This window comes from Diospyros lotus, chromosome 4 (assembly GCF_014633365.1).
Source record: "Diospyros lotus cultivar Yz01 chromosome 4, ASM1463336v1, whole genome shotgun sequence".
NCBI lineage: Eukaryota > Viridiplantae > Streptophyta > Magnoliopsida > Ericales > Ebenaceae > Diospyros > Diospyros lotus.
The window spans coordinates 351,696-379,138 of record NC_068341.1 but is presented as its reverse complement, the minus strand read 5'-3'; the positions used below and the strand labels follow the sequence as shown (position 1 = coordinate 379,138).

General features: G+C 37.9%; 1 protein-coding gene and 1 pseudogene across 1 annotated transcript; both read right to left on the bottom strand.

The window, feature by feature from the left end:
- Positions 1-109: 109 nt before the first annotated feature.
- LOC127799088 (O-fucosyltransferase 1) lies at positions 110-7,243 on the bottom strand. Its single transcript, XM_052332809.1, is given in 11 exon segments — positions 110-837; positions 1,776-2,251; positions 2,254-2,511; positions 3,104-3,233; positions 3,692-3,974; positions 4,110-4,195; positions 4,491-4,496; positions 5,550-5,638; positions 5,893-5,963; positions 6,997-7,053; positions 7,204-7,243. Coding segments are annotated over 10 exon segments (1,383 nt in total). The 3' UTR covers positions 110-837; positions 1,776-1,888.
- Positions 3,826-27,208, bottom strand: LOC127798684 (alkaline ceramidase-like; annotated as a pseudogene).
- Positions 27,209-27,443: the final 235 nt, after the last annotated feature.

The window sequence follows — 27,443 nt, the reverse complement described above, 5'->3', positions numbered from 1 at the left end:
ATAAGGAGAAGCTAAATGGATTGGCTGTAATTTGACATGGAAACCTAACCTGTCTTCAATTCGTCCATTATATTCCAAAAGGCAGAGAATATTTGATCATAAACGAGCTCCCCCCACCCCACCCCTACATCCATTTTTCATTTCTAAGATAATTTTGCATTTGATGCGGAGATCTGTCCACTTTCCATACAAAATTCCTGATTATACACAATATGCACTCCATAACAAAAGGCATTGCATTCATATAATTCAAACTCTTTTCAAGGATCAGCCGCGGTCTTAAACCATGGATATTTTTTTCTGAATGCCAATCACTTTCTACGGTCCAGCTTTGACACAAATGCAAATAAAGAGTAACACAAGCTCAAAATATCATTATGGTCCCCATTATGGTCCCTTCAACCTGAGTGCAATTTTGTTCACCTTGGAGGTAAAAAGTCATTTTGGGTCTCTCTACCCATTCCCTTTCTCTCTCCCGCCGCTACCTTGCCGGCCATTGTGCCGCCTTGCCTTGCCATTTCTCTCTCTCTTTCCTCTAGTCACTGCACAACAATGAGGCGAGATGTAGCAAGTCGGTGAGGCAACAAGGAGAGGCAACAGCAGTGAGTAACGATCAACGAGTCAATGGCGGGAGAAAAGAGAGAAATGGGGTGATGGGTATGGAGGCCCAAAGTGACCATTTTACCCCTAGGGTGAACAAAATGGCACTCCCTTCAACCCAATGATTTATTCTCCATTTTCTCTCGCTTTCGAAAGTCAAACATGATCTACTCGCCAGTCATCCATACCAAAGACAGAGAGATCAATGATCTCGTACGATGCCACCTGCAATGAGAACTACATGCCAAACAAATCCAACCAAATGAGAACTACAAGCATCAGAAGACCATGCACAAGTTGGCAGACAAACGTTCAACATACAAGGACAGCTAAAAAAAGAAATACTATTAGTTGGTGATAATAGTGGGGCACAAGCTTCTATGAATGCCAGCTTCAAAGTAACTTGCGATTGCGAGTTTGTTCAAAATATTTAATAGTAGTAATGTTTCACACAAGCGGTCATTTGTTCCGAGTTAGATAAGTTAAACCCAACAGAGGGGAGGGAGACAGAGAGAGAGAAATTTTGTTAACATTCTCATCTGTTGGCCTATTCTTAGAAAGATACAAGGCAAGTTTGATTCCCACATCTTTTATTTTATTTATATGAATAGAAAGCCGACAAAAATCTAATACTATATAATTTTTATATCCATACCAAATTGATTTTTTCAACTAGTAAGAACATTTTCTCTATTGTTTCTTTTAATTATAATAGCGTTTGAGATAACATTTAGAAAATAATTTTTAAACCAATTTCCTAGATGCTGTAAACACCCAAAAAAAAAAAAAGTTACAAAATATTATAAAAAAAAACTATGGTCCACTTAAATGTTGGCCCTATGGGCTGCCCAGACCAGGCCGGAAACGGCTCAAGCTAAGGGCCCAGTAGGTTCCATATTGACTCAGTGTAGATTAGCTGAACAGGGTAGTGATCGCATTTTAAACCCGCCTCGTTGAGGCAGCCCAACTCTACTTGGGGTGGGTCAATGGCCATTGACCAAGGTTAGCTTTAGCAGCCTCAAGAAACACTATTTTTATTGTTATTATTTAAGAATCTATCTTCAATTTTTATGTTAATTAAAAAAGAAACCCTATTGGTTAAGAAACCGTGTAAATATCAGAATGAGATCAATTTCAATGCCACACGAGTTGTGAATGCAAGATCAGAAAAGTACCTGAAAGCTGAACCAGCAAAAACAAACGCTCCATTACCCAGTGTCTGGTATCATCATGGCATCTATCACTGAGGGATTAGTATGACCACAATGACTACGTTAGAGTCAATCTCCTATCTATCAGCCATGGATATTGTCGAATTTGATTGAACCAACATATCTGAATCACTGGTGGTTTCACCCTCCAGTTGGCTATGCAACTTTTCCGAAACATAGTCTGGTGGGCATTTATCATCTTGATTCTGTGTTGATGTCTGGCAGAAACATTCGGGCCGAGAGTTGGTGTAAAAAGACTCAGGTGGGACCCGTTTGTGAGGCCCACCAAAATTCGTTTGTAGCATCACACGCTTAACAGCTTCGTCAAAGCCAGCTGTTCGGCCCTTTTCACTATCAATAAAGATTGGGGCAAGAGCCTTCCTGTCAGGTCTGATTGTAGTCCGGAAGCCATAGTAGAGACGGTGTCCAAGGAGATTATTTTTGTGAAGTTGTTTGGCCCGTCATATGTTGGCATGAAGATGTCTGATAGAAGACAAACCATGTAATCCACAGCAGAGCCTACCAGGCCACGAGTATTCTCTGCTAGCTCCTCACTAGGGTCAACTGTGCTGTGATTCTCAAGGCGAGGAAACATGGACCGAAAAGGTTTCATGAATCGCTTCCCACCAAATAATTCACCAGCTGCAAGGTATATCTTAGTGGAATTGTCAAACCCCATAGCATGCAAGATGAGACCAACCTGTAGAAACAAGGGGCAGAATATATACCTATTATAATTAAAAGTTTTGCTAGTTAGTCCTCCCAGTGTCAACACTGAGCAGTGTGAGTCTGTCTTACTTGGATGACAATGACTAATGGAAGTAGCATCCTACAGTTATCAGAAACTAGTAATTGAGATACAAACATCCAAATTGACCCCTATACTCAAACATCTAAATCTGTCCCAGACTGAATGAACAAAGGTTGTATCTCCTTATATTAGGACAGTTCCATAGACTTTTGGGATGAGAAATAACCCCTAACTAATGCCATCAAAAGTCAACTGATTACATACTGCCCAAAACCATTATTTATTTCACAAGTGCGCGTGTGAGCAAACACACACACAGCAAGTTCAGCCACCATACAACATTTCAGTAGTTCCAACCAATCTGGACAGGACATATGTAAAATTGAAACCCAAAAAGAAGAAACTAATTTGACCAGAGTAGCTACTGATATTAGGAGTCAAAAAAAAAAAAAAAAAATCCACTCATCCAGAACCTGAGTTGATAATAACCTTGTCCAAACAAATAAAATCATTCGAACTGAAAAAGGTTGAAGAATTATACCTCTTCTGGAGTCAACGGACATTTTCCAATGGCCCTTCTTTCACTATAAACAAGTATCTTCTCTGCAAAATTTTCCTTGCGGTACTTCATCAATATTCTCTGTTCGTCAGGAGTAAATATATCTAGACATCTGCATAAATCGCATATCCAACATTAAACAGTTTCCATGAAACATTTGCTCCTGTCTTCCAAGTCCGAAGAGAGAATCTCATCCTTGTGATGCTAAAAGCTAAATTCTTAACTGGTAGGCAAAAAATAATAATATTGTCCTAAGAGCTAATGGAAGCGTTAATCTAAGGATTGTAAAATTATAAAATGTAAAACTAAAGATACCCAAATTTTACTTAAAACATTCATAGTAAAGATACTTCCCAACCCAACTCACTTAGTCAACCTCAACCAAAAGCTTCCACATAGGCTTCAACTGTTCTACTACTCATTGGCATATCCCAACAGAAAGTATAAGAGGCAGTCGCTAACCAAATCTCATAAATGAATGTCATAACTACATCTTTCTCAATAAAAATGATGATCATGCCAAATATATGAAGAAGAAAAAACACAAAGTTTACTTTAGTAACAACATACCCAGCAAAAGCCAGCGTATCCATCTCGAAACGGAGATGTATTGACATGAAACGACCTTCTGAACGAAGTTTACTCAGTATTGAGTTGCTTAACTTCATAATGTGAGGCTTAAATCTGAGTGCATGGTAATTAACTCGGCATCTCAATCTTTGGTACTCAAGGTTGTCAATCTCTTCAACAAGACGATGTGAAAAAGGAGTCAGATATATGGCACCATGTTCCTTCATCTTCTCCAGAGCAACTGTTGTGTACCAACTAATCAGAGCATCTCTAGGGGGCGAAGCTAAGTTGACAAGTTTGACATGCAAGAATTTGTTAACCAAGTAAAAGCATTGTGTGCTCTTGCTTCGAATCAATAAGACTAGATTTTAATATTGTACCTGATGTGCTTTTATTTTCTTGGTCTTCCCATTTTTGCGAATTTTCGGAATGCTTTCCACAATCCGTACATCAAACCTCAATGCTCTGATGAAGTGCTCAACATCGTAGATGCCTCGGAAACCACTGAGTATAAGCATAGTGGCAATAAGTGGTTATGTTTCAAAAAGATGTGCTACACACAGCAACTCTGATGAAATATGCAACAAGTGGTTATGTTTCAAACAGATGTACCATATGGCAACTAATATGAAATATAATTTCCATAAACAACAAAATATAGCTACTGTGATGTATGTCGAAAAGACAAACTACTCTCTTTATTGAAGCACAAAAGAAAATAACATCACACCATCAATGGTAGCCATTATATCAAAATTAGCTATCATATTACATTTATGTGGCCCCATTATTTACTAACCTGTACCTATAACATACACATACAGTATTATGAGAATCATATCTAATGCTTTTCATATCTTACATATCTCTATCTAGAACTTAAAGCAACTGATGTTACACCTGCTGTGTCCAAATTTCAAAATGGTGACTTAAGATGATGAGAAAGTTTGAAAAGCTATCTTAAGAGGAGCTGCAACTTTCCTCTTCTTGTTTTTTTGGTTATGCTATGGAATATTGTGCATATATTCTATAATAATAGCAAGACGTCCATTCCAAATTTAGACAATGTATTGATTTTTCATGCATTATCAATGTACAGCAGTATTGTGCAGGAAATTTATATTTTTGGGCTCAACTAAGGACACAAACACATTTACAGAACCTTGAAAACATTGGATATATCATTTGGATATATGCAACTTTTTACTGTTTCTCATTGGAGGTAATAGATTCTGTCAAGATTCTTCAGCTATTAATTTGTTTGTAGGAAGAGGCAGGTGCAAGATTCCTTCAGTTGGATGGCCTCCCAAGATGGGCAAATAGTGAACACTTCTTTTATTTGGAAAGAAGGTATTTTATTAATGCACATAAAATAAGGAACATTGATAAATATAATTTCATTAAATCAAATAAGGGGTGAACTCTTTTATGTTTTTTCGGATGGGAAATAGTGGGGAAAATGAGCCTCTGTCTTGGATTTGGCCATCCGATAATCCTGAAAATCGCCGCCTTCAGTTGGTTTTTGGCTCAATCTTTTGTGTGTTTTGTATGGCTGGTTTATACAAAGGGCAATCCCAACCTTATTCAATTCTTGGCTTTTGGTTTTTATGTAAGAAATATATAGTGCTTTTCAGTCTTTATAGGCCTTCTTTACATTGGCGTGCTCCCCTTCATGTCTCAATAGCATGCATATTATTTACTAACACAAAGAAACATCTCCTCAATACAAATCATTTCATTCAAAAGGACTGACTAACAAATCAAATACAATACACAATATCAATAAATTTGCACTTGAAGAACTCCATGTAATGATTATAATGCATGGCAAAAGTTTTATGACTGACAGAGAACATACCTCTCATCATGCCAAAAGGAGTTTGCATCCAACTCAGGCAGCACGAGTGTAGCATTCATAATTCGTGCAGCAAGAACTGCATTACAGATCTAGAACATTCCAAACAGGACTTTAATGCATATTGGACAAGCCATGCAACATGCCTCACATTGAGGTACTCCCAAGGTTTAGAATAATATAAGTAAGATATATATTGAAGCCAGGGCATTGTGAAATGTAAACTTCATTATGAAAGATCTGAGATAAAATTAGACTACTGCACGGTGTAAAGAACACAAGATTAGGCTAGAGCATATCCAGGGGAAGTCATATGGTGTATTAGAAGAATTAGATAGATACAGACTGCACTGCGCTGTTGATTCAGACCACCATTACATTGAACCCTCAGATAACCATTGCTCTCTTTTGGAGGAACTGCAACAATATGAAAAGGACAAAGTAGATATCAAACTAGTAAATTCTGAGTTTCCAATTAGATGCAAGAATTATTCCTCATAAGAATTCTGAAAACCCACATACTACTTACGGGGCCAATCAGATCGTAGAGCAGATGAGGGCCTCCAACCACCAGAAGCAGCAGTTTCCCAAAGAGTCTCTGTGTTGATCTGTTCTGTAACAACCCGCCCTTCCCCGGCGTACCGTTATTCTTGGGATTTCTTTCTTTTTTTTCCACAAATTCCTCAATATAAAATCCCCATATATAAACACATGCAACATTCCATATGATAAGCTAAGGAAGGGTAATTTAAACATTTGCAGAAGCTAGAATCAAAGCTTGAAGGATATTGTAATTCCATACAAACACAAACATACACTATTGTTCTTAACAATCAATAAATTACAATATCCGATAAGAGAAATAACATATAACACTGTGCTTTAAGCATAGAGAATAACATGAATTGAAACTAAATTATGCTTCTATCACTCATTTTCCCTTCCTACTGCTCAATTCACCTGGCACGTGGAATATTCTAGGAATAAAAATTCAAATTAGAAGATGAATCTTCTAAATGAGGGCTAAAATAAATATCATGAATGAATGATATAATGACATAAATAAATTGACATCGTAGCATAGGTTTCGCTAGCATTATAGCCCCAGCACAGAAACCTAGGCAATCATCCCAGCAATTCTCACTCTAGGGAAAACCTGTCCCCAGCTCAGGAGACTCTTGCGACTTTCTGGCAAATCTCACTTGGGAAAATGTGGCTACACCATTAAGGCAACATCCCATCCCACTATAGTCAACATGGATGACACAATTATTGATATGTCGATAATAACATGCTTAATGCAATATTAATATTACCGAGGCAATATAAAATGAATACGTATATTATAACAAGATGCACATAAATCACATAAACTTGGCAAATCTCTCATAAATTCCATACTCACATAGGCAAACATATCGCGTATAAATTTTCGGGATAAACCACTCACCTTGCTTTAGCTTCTCAAGCTTCCTCGATATGTGTACCCTGACTTGAAACCCGTGCCCTAACAATTTATTGGCCAAATTTTTCAAAAAATTAATAAAACTAGATTTCCAAATTTTCCATAATTTTTTTCATTTTTCCTATTTTTCTCTATTTTTTTCTTACCTTCACGTGCTCACTGCCACTCACCTAGCACGTGCACCTCACATGCCTGATTTGCCGATCATCTTCTCCAGTTGCTTCCTTGCCATCGGTGACTGGTTTTTGGCTCGTTTCTTTACTTTTCTTCTTTCCTCTTGGCCTATTCCTTCTTCCAAACACGATGGCGCACCTATTACATGAAAACTTCGGCCAAAACACCCTCAATGCTTGGCTCCAGTGACTTCCCCGATTTTCCAATGAGCTTCAAAATACCTCCAAAATTCTCCAAATTTTCCAGAAGCAATCCCTAACACCTCAAGAACAAAAGCCCTCCATCAAAGCCTCTCAATTTCTCCCAAAACTTTCGGATTTTGCCACTAAAACTTGATGAAAACCCTCGGCCCATCCTCAGCTATTTATAGTCGTTTCCGACTGTTTCTCCAGCTAATCAGGTCGCCCCATAGCCCTGAGTTCTTCCCTTAGGCCATGATGGCCCTATTCCCCTCTCTGATCGGCGATTGGACTTCGATGACCGGCGGCCGCATTGTGGCTACCAACTAATTATAGTGTTCACATTGCAATTGCATTCCAGTTCCTCTTCTTTCATTGTCTTGCACTTTGGCCCCTTGCCCTCAAGTCCTCAGGTTTCCAAAAATTTATACTTAATCCCCATGACTTTGAAAAATTATACTTTTACCCCCAATAACTTTAAAAAATTATACTTCTACCCACTAAAAATTACATTTAAGCCCATAAAAATTTCACTTACGCCCCAAAATAATTATACTCAAGTCCTTAAGAAATTTTCAAGTTTTACATGTTTGAACAAAGCCAAAAGTATAAAGTTCATTTTTGAAAAGTCACTGAAAAGTCATGGGTTTGAGTTATGGAAATAACCATTTTGTAAAAAAAAAAAAAATCAAGACAAAAGTTGTGTCCCAATATGACCCCCTCTCAACCCTAGATTAGCAAGGAGCCTTCTGTATTAGGAATCCCTTTTTTTTTCATTTATTTAACTGAAGCTTGGTCAAGCCTCAAGCCTTTATATTTCTTTTGATGAAGTTTATCCTTTTCTTTTTTACTTTTCAAACTAAATCAATCATCTGTGAATGTTGCCTTCCAAACTAGGAGTGATCCTAGTTCCTATAGTTCAATCAACTGGAAATTTTAAGAAAGCTAAATAAAATCTCAAATCTTACAAGCCCACGATGATGATTATAAGTAATTATGTGGGGAAACACTACTACAACAACAACATGCCAAGCCCTTATCTCACCATGGGTGTCGACTACATGAATTTCATCTAGCCTTTTATTCATTTCTATCTATGATCTTATCTTATGTGAGGCCCACAAAATTAATATCAAATCTAATTGTCTCTCACAAAGTTTTTCTTGGTCCTCTACCTCTTTGTCTAAATACTTGTTCCATTCCATCTACTCTTCTCACAAGAACCTCTATTGTTCTTCTTCTCACTGATCAAACCATCTTAAATTGTGTATCACTCATCTTATCAACTACTCCAAATTAGTTTGAAGACAAGGGTTAACTTCCAAAGACAATTGCAAAATTCCAGCAACTCCAACATTCCACATCTTTTCAAAACACACAAGAAATAGTGGAAGTCATTCACTCAGGAAATTAGTTCATATTCAAACATCACGTTAACTTATCAAAAACCTAAAGATGATTAGGCAAGTATCTTCTCAAATAAGGGGATCAAGAGGGAAAAAAAACAAGCAAACAAAACCATACAAATCAGAAGCCGATTGTTATTACTCTTCAAGGTGGACAACAACGAAATGGAACAGATCACAAGGACAACAACTGCAATGGACAACCTCCCAAAAAGTCCCTTAACTCCTCCTCCTCCGCTCAAATGCTACTTCAACTGGGGGCGATAGTGTCTTCCTCCTCCTCTCTTGTGAGTGGCCACTCTATCCCCAGGCCTGCAATTGAACAGTCGATCCAAATGAACTCAAGAGAAAAACCACACTCATCGTACAAGAATACTACAATAATCAAGCAAGAATATAAATAGAAAGACACCCAAGTATGTAGTTTACCTTCTCATTTGGATTGAGGGTGTTGGATCCATCGGGCTTGGTAAATGAGCGACGATTGTGGTCTTAGATGTCACAACCCAAATTCAAAGGTCGTGACCACCACTACCCCCGAAGAAGCTATAAGATCCAACAAAAAATAGTAAGCCATGCAATATACAAATCTACTGACATTAGAACATCTCAAATAAATTACAAAAATATTGCCATCATCTTAATACAGAAATTGAAGTGTCCATCGACCCAAAATTCATCACATGCTTACAATATTCAAAATTTATTAGTCACATAAGAAAGAAACTTAAACCTCCCTATGCACAATTCCCTTAAAGTGAGGTGTACATACTATAGTCGAAGCGTGATTAGGGTATATGTAGTAGAATCGTTTATCACAATCCTTACCGTCAGAAATGATGACAACCTACAATTCTAAAATATTAAGGGGTAAGCCTATCACTGACTTAGTGAGGGGTAAAAAGCATTATAAAAGGGGAAAGTTAGACTCAATACATCTAAGATAAACAACCATGCCATGTCATGCCAAGAAGTAATTATAACATTATAAGAGATGACGAATAAACATCCACATTTAGGACAAGAAGTTAGAACCATAGCTCACATTTCCATGATGGCAAACTATCCCACGCTCGAAATGAACATGATGGTGGCCTATCGCATGCCCGAAAGTATACGTAATGCACCAACAGCTAACATTTACTGTGATTAGCTACACAGGGTTCTAACAGTTACTCCATTTAAATACACATCTTATGCTATCATTTAGTGTTAACAAGTGCCACATGCAGTATAACAAATATGAGTATCAACGTTCACATTTCACAATCACATGAATCATATTTTTCCCAAATGCAAATTACAGGAAATTCAATCAACTATAAGTGTCAATATGAGCATATCAGACGATATGGATTCTAATTTTCTAGATGCAATTAAAGAACCAAATCATGAATAACATATATAGAATACCAGGATGAATCGAGATATGAATGCAACAATTACCACCATAGTACAATTTACTCACTCATAGTGTTATGAAGATTTGGAATTTCCTCTAGCACCTCTTGGCTAGAACACATCAATGTCACCTATCATGATTATCAATTTATATGAGAATTGAATATATGCAAGATCACAAACGTATATTCAACTAACTAACGAAAAGGTCAACGGATTGGGTTTTGGACCGACCCAAGGGCTACCACAACTAGGTCAGCCCCAATCCCAAACACATTGGATTGCCCCCATAAACCAGCTAGGCCCTACCAATTTGGCCAACCCCAAAAACAGCCTAAACCGCCCACAACTGCTACCTTCAACAGTCGATGACGACCACAACCGGTTAGAGATTCCCATTATCAAAGCCTACCATTAGAAACGTAAGTCAAGAGAGTTAATATACACAAAAATGTGATAGATTTAACAACTGGATTTTCAAAAATCTGATTTTTAATTTTTGGTCAAAATTGAAAAACACACTGGCAGTCGCCACCAGCCACCGTGGCTAGTGGTTTCCGGCAATCAGAGGCAACCACCCGACACTCTTTTCCCTATCGACCAACATACCCAAAACTCAACAAGATCCAACGGGCGAATCTCCATAGATCTAAGCTTAAACTTCCGGGCCAAACCCAACTGCACGTATACACTCACACACACACACACACATATATATATATCATGGACCTATGCTGAAAATAAGGCTGATAAAACTAAAAGACTTGCCTTCTTGTAGATTGGGGCTACTTTCAAGTAAAAATATAGTCGAATTCAAGTTGAGACGGTTGGATTTGCAAAACTAGTGATTTATAGAAGTGCTCTTGGAAGAGAATGAGAAAGAGAGAGATCGTAATGGGAAAGAACAAGAAAAGGGGGAAGAATGGAGCTGGGAGCCTTAGTGGCACATAGGCTTGGCCCATTGGGCCTTCTTAAAAATAAGGCCCAAAAGTCAGGCCTTACATTAGAGCTGCTTCTTTATTCGAGGCTTGTAAATGATTTCTTGAAAAGAGATTCGTTGTTTCGCATGTTGTGGGAACATGTTGTCTACTGTCAAGATCCAAGGCTTTTTCGTCCTCTCGAATTGATTCTAACACATTTGACAGGACTGTTTTTTCACTTTCATTTGGTTTCATCAACTACCAACCCAACTATCAATATTATTGCTCACACTCTTAGTACAAGTGTACAAAAAGTAAGTTCAAGGTTAGGGCACACTTTTACCCTTCCATTGACAAACTACCAATCACATCCCTTTGTAAAATAATTATTACAGTTTGACCCCCTTCTAAAATTCAAAATTCAATTTTTAACCCTTACCGTTACCATTACCATTAAACAATCACAAAAGCTAACTTGATTTGGGTGATACTATCAAATGGTGGAAGAGGTAATATATTGTGTAAAGAATGATATTCTTATTAAATTCATAGTTGCAATTTGGGGTGATTTTATGAAAAGCTAACCTGATTTTCAATTATGTATGCATTGCGTATAATATATATGGTACGGTACAATGGGACATCATTCGCTGGTGTTAATAAAAAAAATTGAAGATTTACCCACCACCCAGTATCCCAAAGTCCGAGCCAACAAGATCAATAATCAAAACCATTTAATTTACATCTTGCTACTAAAGTTATGAAATTAAAAATAAAATAAAATAAAAAAGAATTGTAACTGCTTGTTGTCAGCACATATCCTGAATTGAAGCATTTAAAAATACCCTTTGGTTCTTTCTTTCACTCTATAACTTCTTTTATTGGGCCTTTGGTTTCTGAATCTTCACATATGGGAGCAATCTCATGAAGCTGGAACCTTTTGGATTCCATCCCTTCTACTGTGCACGACAAAACATCAAGAATGTGTTTGCATAGTATGAGTTCAGACCCGTTAGGACATGCCACAAAGCATGCCCTTGTGGATTGATGATGAGCCACTAAGAAATCTCCTTGCACAGCACATGATCAATAATCCAGCAAAGACTCCCTGCGAATAGGGTGATCATATACAACTTTGCAAGCCATTTTGCAGATATATCTTCTGTGTGAATACAGTACTTGTACATTAAATGGATGCAGAGAAGACAGTACCATGTAGTGAACCTTAAAACCAATATCAAAATGGATCTGTAAATGCAGAAGAGCAAATATTGCACCATATATGAGCAAGAAGGTGGGCATCGTACTCTGATAATGCCAATCTGGTGAGTACAAGATGTAGATATAGAGGAGCATCTCCCATACCATAGGTGTTTCATCGCCTTGCTGTTGCCTGAAAATGAACCAGAATTTATCCTTATCATCACATTGATAAATTTCACTCAACTGCTTGAGATTATACAGCCTAATTTTATTTTAACCCAATCATTTCCAACCAAAAAAACTAAGCAGGAAAATGTATGCGCTGCTTTGGTTGAGGTGGCACGAGGTTAAACATAGCATGTAGTCATCTTAGAAGATTTTCCTTTTTTGGATGGTGAAGAGTGCGTAAGTAAGGAACCATGCAAAAGGCACATTAAAGTTCTAAGTTAGCAAATGGCATCCCGAAAACTGTAAAACTTCTACAGAGACTTCAGTAGGAGAGCTGTTCTAGCATCAGGTAACAATACTCAAGATTCCCAGATACATGTCTGATACTTCCTACATGTATAACAACAACAACAATATATCCAGCCTTTATCCCACTATGTGGGGTCGGCTACATGAATTCTAGATTTCTATATATTTCTGTCTTTTGTCATATCCTCATTTAGATCCATATATTTCATATCAAATTTTAATATCTCTCTCAAAGTCTTCTTGGATCTACCTCTACCTCTTTTTGTGACTAATTGTTTCATTTCATCAACTCTCCTCACAGAAGCGTCTCTTAGTCTCCTTCTCACATGACCAAACCATCTTAGTCTAGTCTCTCTCATCTTCTCCTCGATTGGCACTACTCCTACCTTATTACGAATAACTTCATTTCTAATTTTATCCTTTCTTGTATGTCCGCACATCCATCTTAACATCCTCATCTCCACTACACTCGTCTTTTGCTCATGCTGGTATTTGACTGCCCAACATTCTGAGCCATACAGCAAGACTAGTCTTATAGCTGTCCTATAAAATTTTCCTTTCAATTTTAATGGGATTTTACTATCACATAACACCCCCGATGCATTTCTCCATTTTAACCAACCTGCCTTAATTCTATGTGCGACATCCTCGTGGATTTCTCCATCTTTTTGAATCACTGATCCCAAATATCGAAAATGGTCTTTTCTTTGTAAGATTTGGTCTTCTAATTTTATTATAACATCATCCACTCTTGCATTTTTACTAAATTTGCATTCCATATATTCTGTTTTCTTTCTACTTAATTTAAATCCCTTAGATTCTAAATTGTTTCTCCACAACTCAATCTTGGTGTTCACTCCTTCTTTTGTTTCATCCACCAACACTATGTCGTCTGCAAATAGCATACACCATGGCACATCTGTCTGAATATCTTTAGTGAGTTCATCCATTACTAGGGCAAATAAGTATGGACTTAGTGCAGAACCTTGATGCAGTCCTATTGTAGTTGTAAATGGTTCAGTATCCCCTCCGCATGTTCTGACCCTTGTCTCTACACCATGATACGTGTCCTTAAGGGCTTGTATATAGGCTATTTTGACTCCTTTCTTCTCTAAAACCCTCCATAATACTTCTCTAGGGACCCTATCATAGGCCTTTTCTAGATCTATAAACACCATATGTAGGTCCTTCTGATGATCTCGATACCTTTCCATTAGACGCCTCAGTAAATATATAGTTTCCATTGTTGACCTACCAGGCATGAAACCAAACTGATTTTCTGACATCTTTGTTTCCTTTCTGAGCCTCTGCTCTATTACTCTCTCCCAGAGTTTCATGGTATAACTCATTAACTTAATTCCTCTATAATTTTCACAGTTTTGAACATCTCCTTTGTTCTTGTATATAGGAACCAAAGTACTCTTCCTCCACTCATCTGGCATCTTTTTTGATTTAAGGATGGCGTTAAATAGTTGCGTTAGCCAAGAGATGTCCTCTTCTCCTATGCATTTCTATGCTTCTATTGGTATCTTATCTGGTCCCACTGCCTTATGATTTTTCATCTTTTTTAATGCTTGCCTTATTTCATTTGAACTTATGCGTCGATAGAATGTGTAGCTCACATTCCCTTCGGAGTTACTAAGATGTCCCAACCTAACTCTTGTGTCACCACCATCATTGAATAATTTTATGAAATACTCCTTCCATCTCTCCTTAATCGCTCCCTCATTTACTAAAACATTTTGATTGTCATCTTTTATGCATTTCACTTGATTTAAATCCCGTGTTTTTTTTTCTCTTGCTTTAGCTAATTTATATATATCCCTTTCTCCATCTTTTGTATCAAGTCGTTTGTATAGATTCTCATATGCTTTTGACCTTGCTTCACTAACAGCTCTTTTTGCTGCCTTTTTTGCTTCTTTATAATTTTTTTGATTTTCTTCATTGTTGCATTGATATACCGCCTTATAGCAAGTTTTCTTATTTTTAATTTTCAATTGTACCTCTTCATTCCACCACCAAGACTCCTTAAGGTTAGGGGCTCTACCATTTGTCTCTCCAAGGACTACCTTTGCCGTGCTTCTCAGAGCATTAGCCATTTCTTTCCACATTTGGTTTGTCTGTCTTTCTCCATTCTATTCCCTTCTACCCCTTAATTTTTCTTTGAAGATTAGTTGTTTCTCCCCTTTTAAATTCCACCACCTGATTCTTGGATTTTGTTTTATGTGATTTTTTCTCTTCCAATTTCTTACTTGGACGTCAAGTACTATGTTGAGTAGTCAAACACTCTCCCGGTATCACCTTACAATCCCTACAACATAACCGATCCTCTTGTCTCATGAGGAAGTAATCTATTTAGGTGCTTGAGGTGATATTTTTATATGTGATTAAGTGTTCGTCCCGTTTTTTGAACCTAGTATTGGTTATAATGAGCCCATATGCCATAGCAAAATCGAGGATAGATTTACCCTCATCATTAATTTTCCCGAATCCATACCTACCCTCCATGTACCTCTCTATATCCGTTTCCGTCCCTACCCACGTGCCCATTTAAGTCACCTCCTATAATCACTTTCTCTCCTCTTGGTATCATTTGTATAAGTCCCTCTAGGTCCTCCCAGAATTTTACTTTTATCTCATCACCTAACCCCGCTTGTGGTGCATATGTACTTAAGATATTCATAGTCATTCTTCCTAGACTAATCTTCACCATAATAATCCTATCCCCTATTCTCTTGACATCCACTACCTCATCTATTAAGCTTTTATCCATAATAATCCCCACTCCATTTTTCGCTCGATCAGTTCCTATGTACCATATTTTATATCCAGCTTCTGATAAAGTTTTTGCTTTTTTCCCTACCCATCTTGTCTCTTGAAGGCACTAACGCCCACGCCCAAACGATTTTTCATAATTTGTCTAGAGTTCATGTTTTGGATCCGACTAAGTTTTACGTTGGCTGTCGGCTACCTAACATAACCCTCCTCCTTTATCCGGGCTTGGGACCGACAGTGGATAACATCCCCAAGCGGAGTTATACTTCCTACATGTATCTGAAATTTAAAATAATTCTAAAATGCTGAAAGAGTATCTGACATCATGCATCAAGAATAACTATATACAGCATTTAGCACATAGCATTCACATATAACTATTACAAAAAAAATAGCAAGTGCTTTAAATACTTTGATCATTTTGTTAAGGATGATGATTGAGTACTGTTTGATATAGGAGAATATGATTCACCTTATCTAACAAAAAAGAAAATGAAAAGTACACTTCAAGGGTAAACGGAATCATAAACCTCAAAATAATAAATAAGAACATAATATCTCAGATATCCTAAACATCAGTGAACTATTCAAAATCATGGAAAAATAAATAGGAAACAGCAAATGAAAATCCATTAAAATAAATTTAAAATAACAAACAAAACATCCGATGTAAAAGTCAAATGGTAATTTCCGTACCATAAAAAAGGAAAAAATACTAGATTCAAATAAAACAGCAGTGGGTACATTGGCCTTTGTGAAACAGGTCTACAAAAAATGTTTCCTTTTTGGAAATTATGCTACAAACTTCAGATAGAACATGTTAACCATATAAATGAAAGACAAAAGCCACCTCAAGAGACTACTAACATTCAACTTGGCTAGCAAAGCAACAAGAAGGACATCAGCAAAGAAAGAAGTTCCTCCACAGTGGGCAGCAGGGCAAGAACCTCCATTTCATCAGTAGATAGAAAATTTGATAGGCAAAGCAACTGGAGAACTACCGCTTACATTCTCTGTAGCGTGGCATGGTATAACATGCTCCCAATAGCAAGAATCATATTTGATATGTGTAGGACACTGAATCTTTTCTCAAAACGTTGCCTTAAAGCATTCACAATACCAATGACTGTCAAAAGAATGGTGGGGATATTTGATATAGCATTGAAAAACTCGGCAAAATAAGAAGAATATGTGTAATTCTGCTCATACCAATCAGTGGTAGATGTGACAGGGCCCCAAAAGCTTGGCACTCCACTTGCCATTCTTCATTATATATGTCTCAATAATGATATCCCTAAACTGTCACAGCTTGTGTCAAGATGTCACTGCAAGACAAAAGCTGGAAATTCTGTATCTGTAATTAAAGTAAAATGGATAACGAGTTGCTGTCAACTAGAAAGAACTTTAGGAGACCAACCTTTGTGCCCCATGAAATAGGAAGAATGTTAAATAAGCAAACCAAGTTCACACGAATCCAAGTTAGTTACAGGTATTAGCTGGTTGTAAACCAGAAGTTGGAAAATCCAAGTTTACACATGTCAGAGAGTTGTAACTAATAAGAACTAAAGGGACCTATCTTTGCTGTGGAGATAATGGAGAATTAAAGTTGATAAGCCAAGATTAAAGATGAGATAAAAAGATTTGAAGACCGGTAGCTGCATAGATAAGAATACCGAGTATTTAGGAGAAAAGATAACAAAGCTGATTTAGTTTATCTAGAGATAACTAGTTTATATTTAAATTTATCAGATATGTTGTACACAGAGTAGACTCCAACTTAAGGTAGAAGACTTGTATATGGCTGTATATTTATTCCCCTTTGTTACGATTAATGTAGTACTCTCGATTCCAGCCTTAGAATCGATTTCTTCATTTGCAATTACCATCCATGCTATCCTCGCTAAATCCTATTCCAAATTAACTTAAGTAAACCAGCCTTGTGTGTGAAGTCCCATTACCAGAAGTTCATATGCAAACAATTACCTATTAACTTGACATTGAAAGGATAAAAACTCATACATGTAATAACATAACTTTCCAGAAACCTTAGCGAGTAAATGAAAAGAAACAAATGTTTGTTGGGAGGGGGGAAAAGCTAGCAGAAATGTACTTTCTAGATATAGCAAGTATTTGGTTATTTTCTTTCTTGAAGGAATAAAGAAGCCAATCAAGATTTGTATCTTGAATTGTAGTGACCTTTTAATTTTGGGGATTATTAATATGCTAAGAAGCATGAACACATACAAACTCATAGCTAAAAAAGTGTGATATGTTAATTTGAAAATTTCAGAATATAATCAAAGCAAGGATAGAACAACTGAACAAGCTTTAATCTCACTGGATGGGGTTGAATACATGAATTATAGATCTTCAATCAGCTTTATCCATAGTCATATCCTCTCCAAGTCCATTATACGCTATGACCTATGTTATGCCTAAATGTTTCCCACCTAGCTTTCTTTGGTCTTCCTCTCCTTTTTAATACAAACTTTCTCCATTTGATCCATTCAAGTGCTTCTATCAAACTTCTTTTTTGTTCAAACCATTTTAATCGTGACACCCTCATCTTATCTTCAATAAACAAAGCAAGGATGTCATAATAAATTAATTTATCCATGTCATAATCTAACATATTATTACAATTTTAAAACTACACCCAATGTCAACATACAGCAAGAGAGAAGGGTGGGGGGGGATTAACTTCCCAACTTCAACCAAAGTCATTGCCATCATATATGTGTTGGACATGAATGCACACTCATTTGGAAGTGTCCACACTTCATAGTTGATAGGTTTGAATAAAACCTTATGGATCCTTACTAGATGAATATTAATAATATCCATGCCTGTTGCATGCTTAGTACACAAAATATTTATGACAACTTGTTAGCATGATCTTCATGAGCATTGAATATGTTTGTATGGATGGATATGCTATTGTGTTGCATATATGTGATTGATGGGTGAGACTCCCCTTGAGCTATAAGAAATGGCTGTGTTTAACGTGCAAGGAATGATGATACTTATTATAGTATGTCGCCCCAGTTGAGCTTATGGCCCCTTGTGCAGTAGGAAACAATGTTGGCCAAGGGAATGGGACTTAAGCCTAGAGTGCACCTGAGACCAAAACAGGTTGGAAGGAAGTTTTCATGTTTGTGCATTAATTATCTGTGAACATGTCATATATCCCCTTCCTTAGCAATGGTATTAATACCATGTGCACATTATCATTCCAGACTAAGATAGAACCTAGAAAGTAAGAAAAACAAGCATGGGGTTGGATAGGTGCTATTGTGTTCTGAAAATTGAAGACATGTATTATGGCTTGTTGTTACTATGGTCTCATAGTGTAATGAAACCCTAGGGCACGAGAAAAGAAAGAACGCAAGAGAGAAAAAACTTGCAAGAATTTCACTGGTGAAATAAGAATGAGTCAAAAGATACAAGAGGAAGAGGCGTAGCTGCATTTATATACAGCGCGCCACTTCAACAGATTGCTGATGCAATCTCATACAATAAGAACCACCTTATAACAGCCTAAACAATATAACATCAATACAAATAACATTACAATTAACAAATCACCAACATAGGTAAAGACTGCTACTCAAACACTACATGCTTCCACATTCCCCCTCAAACTAGACTTCACAAAAGAAGAGTTTTTGATCTTTGGAATGCCTGTAGAGTCATTAGAGCTGACATGCACCGGAGACAATTTAATACCAAGCTTTCCACACAAAAATAGAAACCGATCCCTTGGCAATCCTTTAGTAAGAATATTAGTCACTTGATGACCAGTAGGAACATATCTAATCTCTATTTCACCACTTTCAACCTTTTCTTGAACAAAATGCACATCAATCTCGATGTGCTTAGTCTGAGAATGAAAGACATGATTCTCAACCATAATCTTTGCAGCCAAATTATCACTCCACACAATTGGTGTAGCAATACATGAATAACCCAACTCTGAAAATAGAGACCTTAGCCACAAAAAATCCATAACACCTAATGCAATTGCCCGGTACTCAACTTCTCCAACTGACCTAACTATCACTGACTGCTAGGGGTGTACATGGTGCGGTTTGGCTGGTCTAAACCATTTTCAGCACGCCAAACCGCTAGTGCAGTTTGGCGACCAAACCAGACCAGTCTGATTTGAGTGCGGCCAAACCGCACCAATCTAGACCGAAAATGCGGTCTGGATTGGTGCGGTTTATCGCGGTTTGAAAATAACCTATTTAACATACAATCTCCAACCACATTTGTCTCTTGGATTCAACTCCAAAAAATTCATTTTTTCTTCCTGAAGATTTCAGAACTCACCATGATGACTATTTTGAGGAACCAGACAATACCAAAGGATTACAATTTGACCAAGCTTTTGAATTTTTTTGCAATTTTTATGTTTTTCAGTCATTTTATTCCTTCCAATCCCAAAACAGAAAGTAGTTTTCAGATGTAAAACAAAACAGGATGAGATCTAGATTGCATAGATTCAGGATATCCTCTCTGTTACAAACCAACATCAGTGAATCTAAAACCAGGCTTCTAATGTATCAATAGCCACAACAAACAAACAAACAAACACACTGTATTAATGCTAGAAAACTTAGAGCCACCGCACCTGTACTGGCCACGCAAAAGAGAGATTTGGCCAAGAATTCCGGGGAAAGTAAACAGCAACCCGGTTTTCCATTAATGAAAGTTTCTTCACGCAAGATTCTTTCTCAGACTGCAGTCGCAGTGCTTGGACAAGGAGAAAGAGAAAGCAGAATGGAAGACGGTGGAAGCTGGAGGGTTGCAGCAGCAACGGCGATCGATGATTCCGATTGGGGGGAACTGGGGAAGGGTTGCGCGGGTGGGGGAGGGCCGGAGGGGGCTGCCGATTAGAGTTGCGCAAGTGGGGGAGGGGGCTGTCGATTATTGTTGTGCGGGTGTGGGGGGGGGGGGGGGGCAATTGCGATTAGGGATTAGGTTGCGGGTGGGGGAGAGGGCTCTGCAGATTGCGAGTAGGGACTAGGGTTGTGGGTGGGGAGGGGGTTGCGCAGGGCTATGGCTACCTTTATATATATATTTTTTAATTTTTTGGGCAGTTCGGTTCCTGCTATCCAAACCACGAACTGCGCGGTTTGGACAACCTTCAAACCGTTTCCGACCGCCAAAAAAAAAAAACAACCGGTTCGGTTTGGTCTGGCCGGTTTCCACAGTGCACCGGTTTTTTTGAACACCCCTACTGACTGCTTCCTGGAACCCCACACAATTAGATTTTTGCCAAGAAACATACAAAACCCACTAGTGGACCTCTTTGTAACCTTGCAACTAGCATGGTCAGCATATGTATAAACAGCTAGGGACATATCATTAGGTGATGGAGAGAACAATAGACCCAAGCCAATAGTCCCCTTAAGATATATAAGCAATCATTTGTAGGCTAACCAGTGTTGTAACTTGGGTGCAGACGAAAATTGGCTTGACTTGTTAACCACAAAGGCAATATTCGGGCGTGTATATGTCAAATATTGTAGAGAGACAATGATAGTCCTATACAACGACGGATTAGAGAATGAATCACTCTCATCAATCAAAGAAACACTCGAAATCATAGGTGTGTCATAGGGTTTACAGTCCTACATTGCAACCTTCCTTAGCAAATCCAAAGTGTACTTAGATTGGGTCAAGTAAATACCACTATTAGATGTATGCCTCAAACCCTGGGAAGTAATTGACTGATCCTAGAATCTTGAGGGCAAAGTAAGTATCCAAGTCACGAATACAAGACTTAAGTTTTGTAGGATCTAAACCCGTGATGAGAATGTCATCAACATATACCAAAACAAACAATACATAACCAGAAGCTCGTTTAATGAATAAAGAGGCATCAGAAATGGCCCTGAAAAAACCCCAGCTCTGTAATGCAGCCCTCAGCTTTGTATACCAAGCTCGAGGAGCTTGCTTAAAGCCATAGAGTGACTTCCTCAATTTGCACACATGTGAAGGAAATTGAGAACTCACAAACCCCTCAAGTTGTGCTATAAACACTGCTTCTATCAAGTCACCATTAAGGAAGGCATTATTGACATCTACTTGTTGAATATTCCATCCAAAAGTGATTGCTAATGAAAACAACACTCTAATAGCTAGTGCCTTAACAACTAGATTGAATGTTTTTGCATAATCCACTCTTGGGGTTTGAAGAAAACCCTTGGCCACCAATCGGGCCTTATGTTTAAGAATTGACCCATCAAAATTGTATGTGACCCGGAACACCCATTTACAGCCAATCAGGTTCATATCCTTAGAGAAGAAAACAAAATCCCAAGTATGATTGCACTGCAAAGCTTAAAATTCCTCCTCCATGGCCTTAACCCATCGTGAGTTTAAAAGAGCCTCATGAACTGAATTTGGTTCAAGAGAACTTACTAAGGCATGGGGAGAAGAGGTCACAAGCTGTTTAGACTAGGATCTAGTGAGCTAAGATAAATAGAGGGAGCAGGAGTAACTTTGGGTCTAGGTAAACAAGATTTAGATGCAGGTGGCTGAGAATAAAGAGATTGCATCTCATGACGAGAAGACAAAGATTCAGTAGAAGGAACATGAGAATCAGTCGAAACAAAGGTAGACATGACAAGAGCTAAGGGCTGTGCTACTTGAGGAGAAAAAGAAACAGAAGTGACAGAAGGAAGAGCTTGGAAGAATGAAGTAGAAAACCCATTAGGAACTGATTGTGATAAAGAAGAAGATGAGGTGGATGGAAACAAAGTAAAAAAAGGAAAATCATTGGGGTTGAACTGCACATATCTAGAAACATACACCTTTTCCGATGGATGCAAACACTTGTAGCTGGCTTGAGTGTGACCATATCCAAGGAAGACACATTTGGTAGTGGAAATCAAATTTGTACTTATTATAGGGTCTAAGATGGGGAAAACAAGCACAACCAAATGGTTGCAGCAAGAAATAATTGGGTGGTTTGAGGTAGAGTAAGTCAAAAGGTGTATTAAACTTGATGGGAGAAGCTAGTAACAGGTTAATTGTATGAACAACAGTCTGGAAGGCTTCTACCCAAAACTTTAATGGCATATGAGCATGAGCTAATAGAGTGAGGCCCATCTCAACTATGTGTCTATGTTTTCTTTCAGCCATGCCATTCTATTGGTGAGTATAAGGGCAAGTAAAATGAGATTATATGTCATTGCTACGAAGATATAGGGTAAAAAGGCTTTGAATTCCCCCCTCCCCCCCATTATCAGTTTGTAAGGCTTTAAGTTTAGTCTGATATTAAAGCTCAGCAAACTTGTGAAAGATTGTAAAAGTGGATAGAGCATTAGACTTAAGTTTTAAAGGATATAGCCAGGTGCATCTAGTGTATGCATCCACAAAAATAATATAATATCTATATCCTTCAATAGACATGACAAGAGAGAGACCCCATAAGTCTGAATATACCAACTCCAACGGTTTAGTTGATTTGATTTCACAATCAGCATACGGAAGCTGATGCAATTTGCTAAGTTTACACGAATCACAAAATGGAAGAGCTGAATGTGAATAAGGAATACGAATTTTATTCAAAACAGATCTCAATACATTGAAAGATGGATGCCCTAATCTTGCATGCTATTGTTGGCACACATTAGTATTTTGGGCTACATTGGCACTATGTGACAGCTAATGACAAAATGAGTCATATCTATTACATTTATTCAAAAGATGTCACTAGCAAACAAAGGCTAGATGAAGTGGGCCGAGTTGCTGTGAGCAACATGATCAAATGGTGGAACCAGCCAATAGAACCCATCCTTAAGGTGTCCCTGAAGTAGCACCAGCCCGAAACCCTAGTCCTTGATCAAACAAGAATTGGAATGAAATTTAGCAACAACATTGTGATCACGAGTAAGTTGTGAAACACTAATTAGGTTTTTCTTCATACTTGGATCATGAAGAACATTAGACAATGAAATAATAGATGTAGGTTTTGTTTGTGTATACAATTGACTGAGACCTATATTAGAGATAGGAAGTTTCTTACCATTCCCTGACCACTTTGTCTATGCCATTATATGAAGCATGTAAGGACAGATTGTTGAGATTGGCAGTGATGTGATTTGTTGCTCCAGAATCAACAAACCATGAGAGATCTAGCAAAGAGGATTGAGATAAGTTTTCAGAGGGTTGAGGAAAGTTGCCATAATGAGCCCCTTGTACTAATCATATTTCACTCATGTAGACTCCATTAGAATCGTTAAGAAAGGCCATATACACTCTCAAATCTGACCGAACACCGTTATTAGATCTTCGAAATCCTTGGCTAGATGTTTGTTGAAAACTTCTATCGAATCAATGATAACATTTATCTGCAAAGTACCCTGGTTTGCCACATAGCTAGCAATAAATTCTCCTACCAGACGCTCTATCCCGACCCCTGCCTCCTCTATTCACATAACCACCACCCCTTGGTACATAACCACCTCTATTATTAACAAAACCACTACCATTCCATGATGAATATGACGGCACACTAACATTCATAGAGAAAGACATAACATAATCAAAATTAGCAAAGGATGGTGGCAAATTTTTGGTTGCTAACCTCTGCTCATGCATCAACAATAGATATTGCACCTTCTCTAAATCAATATCATCCATTTGATATGTTATTAAACCGACAACAATCTCATACTCATGATCCAGACCATTTAAGATAGCAAGTAAAAGATCCTTATAATTCAAAGGTTCTCCAATGGCTGCAAGAGCATGCCCTATCGTTTTGATCTTTAGAATATAATCATTCACAGAAAGTGGATATTTCTTAATAAACCTTAACTGTTGCTTCAATTGAAAGGACTTACCCATGGTTTGACGAGAATAAAGATTTTCCAAAGAAGTCCATACCTCTGTAGATGATTCACAATGAATCACTTGCACTAATACATCATTATCGATGGTAGAAAACAACCATCCTAACAGCAATTGATCAAATCTGATCTAATTCAGATAATTCAGATTGACCAAAGGAGATCCAGCCTCGCTTGCCTCTGGATCTAACAGATACTTCGTTAGAGGTGGTGATTTGTTAAGGAATGGAAGCAAGTCGAATGCTCAAATTGTTGCAAGAATCTAAGCCTTCCAGAAAATATAATTAGTGGAATCTAGCTTAATTAGAATGAAACTAAAGGCCTTAGCCACTGCCGCAAAATCTAACTGCAAGGAGGATGATAAGGAAGAAGAAGAACGGGGTGGTGGAGAAGAAGAACTAAGAGCTGGATTGGAGGCCATCAAGGTAGAGCTATGGCTCTGATACCATGCAATGAAACCCTAGGGCACGAGAAAAGAAAGAACACGAGAGGGAAAAAACTTGCAAAAATTTCACTAGTGAAATAAGAATGACTCAAAAGATACAAGAGGAAGAGGCGTAGCTGCATATATATACAGCACGCCACTTCAACAGATTGCTGATGCAATCTCATACAATAAGAACCGCCTTATAACAGCCTGAACAATATAGCAACAATACAAATAACATTACAATTAACAAATCACCAACATAGGTAAAGACTGCTACTCAAACATTACATGCTTCCACACATAGCATGTTGAAGTTTGAAACTTGGAAATATGTAAAGACATATAGTTACTTTGTATAATTTTATGTGAGATAGGATAGATGTGATTACCATGGTTTGAGCACTTATAATGAATGCATGTAAGTGGGTTGAGCTTACACAAGGTAAAGATTGAGCAGGAACCAAGTGAGAGTCAATTGATAAGTCAGCTAAATGAAGGAAATGGGCCACAATTGTTATGAGTAGTTGACTGTCAGGTTTCCTGTGAAAGCATCAGCAGGCCTGGAAGTTTGGTTGCAAAAGAAAACAGATAATTGTGTGAGGACAAAGAGCCTAAATGATCAATTGTACAAAAGACAGTCAACTAAGGACCGATTGCCCAAATTAGAAGATTAAGAACATTGACTGACAAGGATGGGATGGTCGATTGTGAGGTTAATGGTAATTGAAGGATCAACTATATTATGGAACAGTCCACTGTCAGTCAATTGTCAGCAACCAGTGTAAGCCAAATTGGTAGTTCAAGGAGCAGCTAACTGTTGGAGTCAACTGTCCAGTTCAGTGAGCAAAATTAAGGAAAGCAAAGTTGGGGAAGTTAAAGACACAAAATGGTTTAGACATGCATACTAGAGAAAATGTTCAAGATAACCCAAATAAAGTTCATGATTCCCATCCTAAGGGTTAACCTATAACCCACTAAGCACTAGCACAGGTCCTAGAAAGGCCACTTGGACCTTCTGTCTCAAGCTGATATAATGGCCATGGATTGTTGCCGGTAAGCTATAAAACCCTTTGACAGAAGTATGCCCCAGGTTATGGGCAGGGCACCATAACAATCATATCAAGGCAACTTGAAACCAAAAACTTCAAGTTATTAGGAATTAGGCTCAACAAAAGCCTCCCTCATGAATCTTCCAGTAAGAGAGGCAGACATGCAAACCAATACAAGGCGCATCAATAATAATGGGGGAAATACCATAATTATGAATCTAGCCTAGTACCTCTGGAACCAAATCTATAATAATATATTCAAACACTTACTGACCTAAAAGTTGAAGCCATAGGAAAATGGGTGAAACAATTTAGATTTAATTGTCTAGCAATTACCGTACATGAAGATGAAGGTGTTGTGTCATGCAACCAAGAGAAAAATTTGTTAATATCCCTGATTAGCAAGACAAGTTAGATTGTAAGTTTGGTGGCATAAGGAGTAACTAAGTTAGTGCAGTAGGTTAAAAAAAAAAAGGGAAAGCCTACAAAGTACAAATTTTATATGAACTATTTGGCGAATGTAAGTCATTTATTGCATCATTGGCGAGGCAACACATTCAAAAGAGAAGCAATACTATTTTATATATTTCAACAAAATCATCAATCCAACGAGGTTTCGAATTTGAATTAAGAGAACATCCAAAAATGTAGAATAGACGGATACTGGGAAGCACAGTTAATGTCGAATACAAGAGAACCCACGTAGTGATTTCACAAGTTACGACCAGCATATACTCAACAACCATAAACGTATAGTACAGAAGATGTGCTATTTGGATGCACAATACACCATAGTCCTAGAAGCGCTTACAGGCAAAGTTGGGATCAAATACAGACAGCTCTAGAAAACATATAATAATTCAAAGGCCCGCCACAAAATTCACTGGGAAATGGCTCAAGGTTTATAGCATTATCAATTTTTAGGTGCGGAACGAAGCAAACCAATTGCAGAGAAAGAGGAAAGTGAGAAGGGGAAAAGTGAACCCATATATAAAAGAAGAAGAAGAAGAAAAAGAAGGAAATCACTAACAGATCCATGTCTGCCGCAGCATGATTCCTCTATCCTCGACTCTCCTCTGCGCAACTCATATCATAAACATTCGACTTACTGTGCGTGCGCGTTCCTTCTCTTCTCTCCAGTAATGGAGAAGCAGAAAGAATCGTCGCAAGTCGGAGAAGCGAGAAGGGCGCGTGAGGTGAGGCATCAAGGAGCGTTGGGAGTAACAAACGAGTTGGCCTAGAGATAATTGTAGCCGTCGATCTTTTGATCTGATGGATTAAAGGGTTCAGATTCCAAGAAGCATTGTTGTGGTGGACATGCGGAGTGCGATTTTGTGCACCCATTTAAACGGAGGTGCAAGTAATTTCTATTAATTTTATGAGGTGGTCATCTCTCTCCTTTCTTCTCTCTCATTTCCTCTTCCCTTTTCTTCTTCAACAATTCTCTCACCGCCTCTTGCTCATCGATTGTCAATACATCCTTGTCGACTATTATAGAGAGGAAAGATGCAACGACGAGACAAGATAAGGTGACATTAGTAAGATGATGAAGATGCA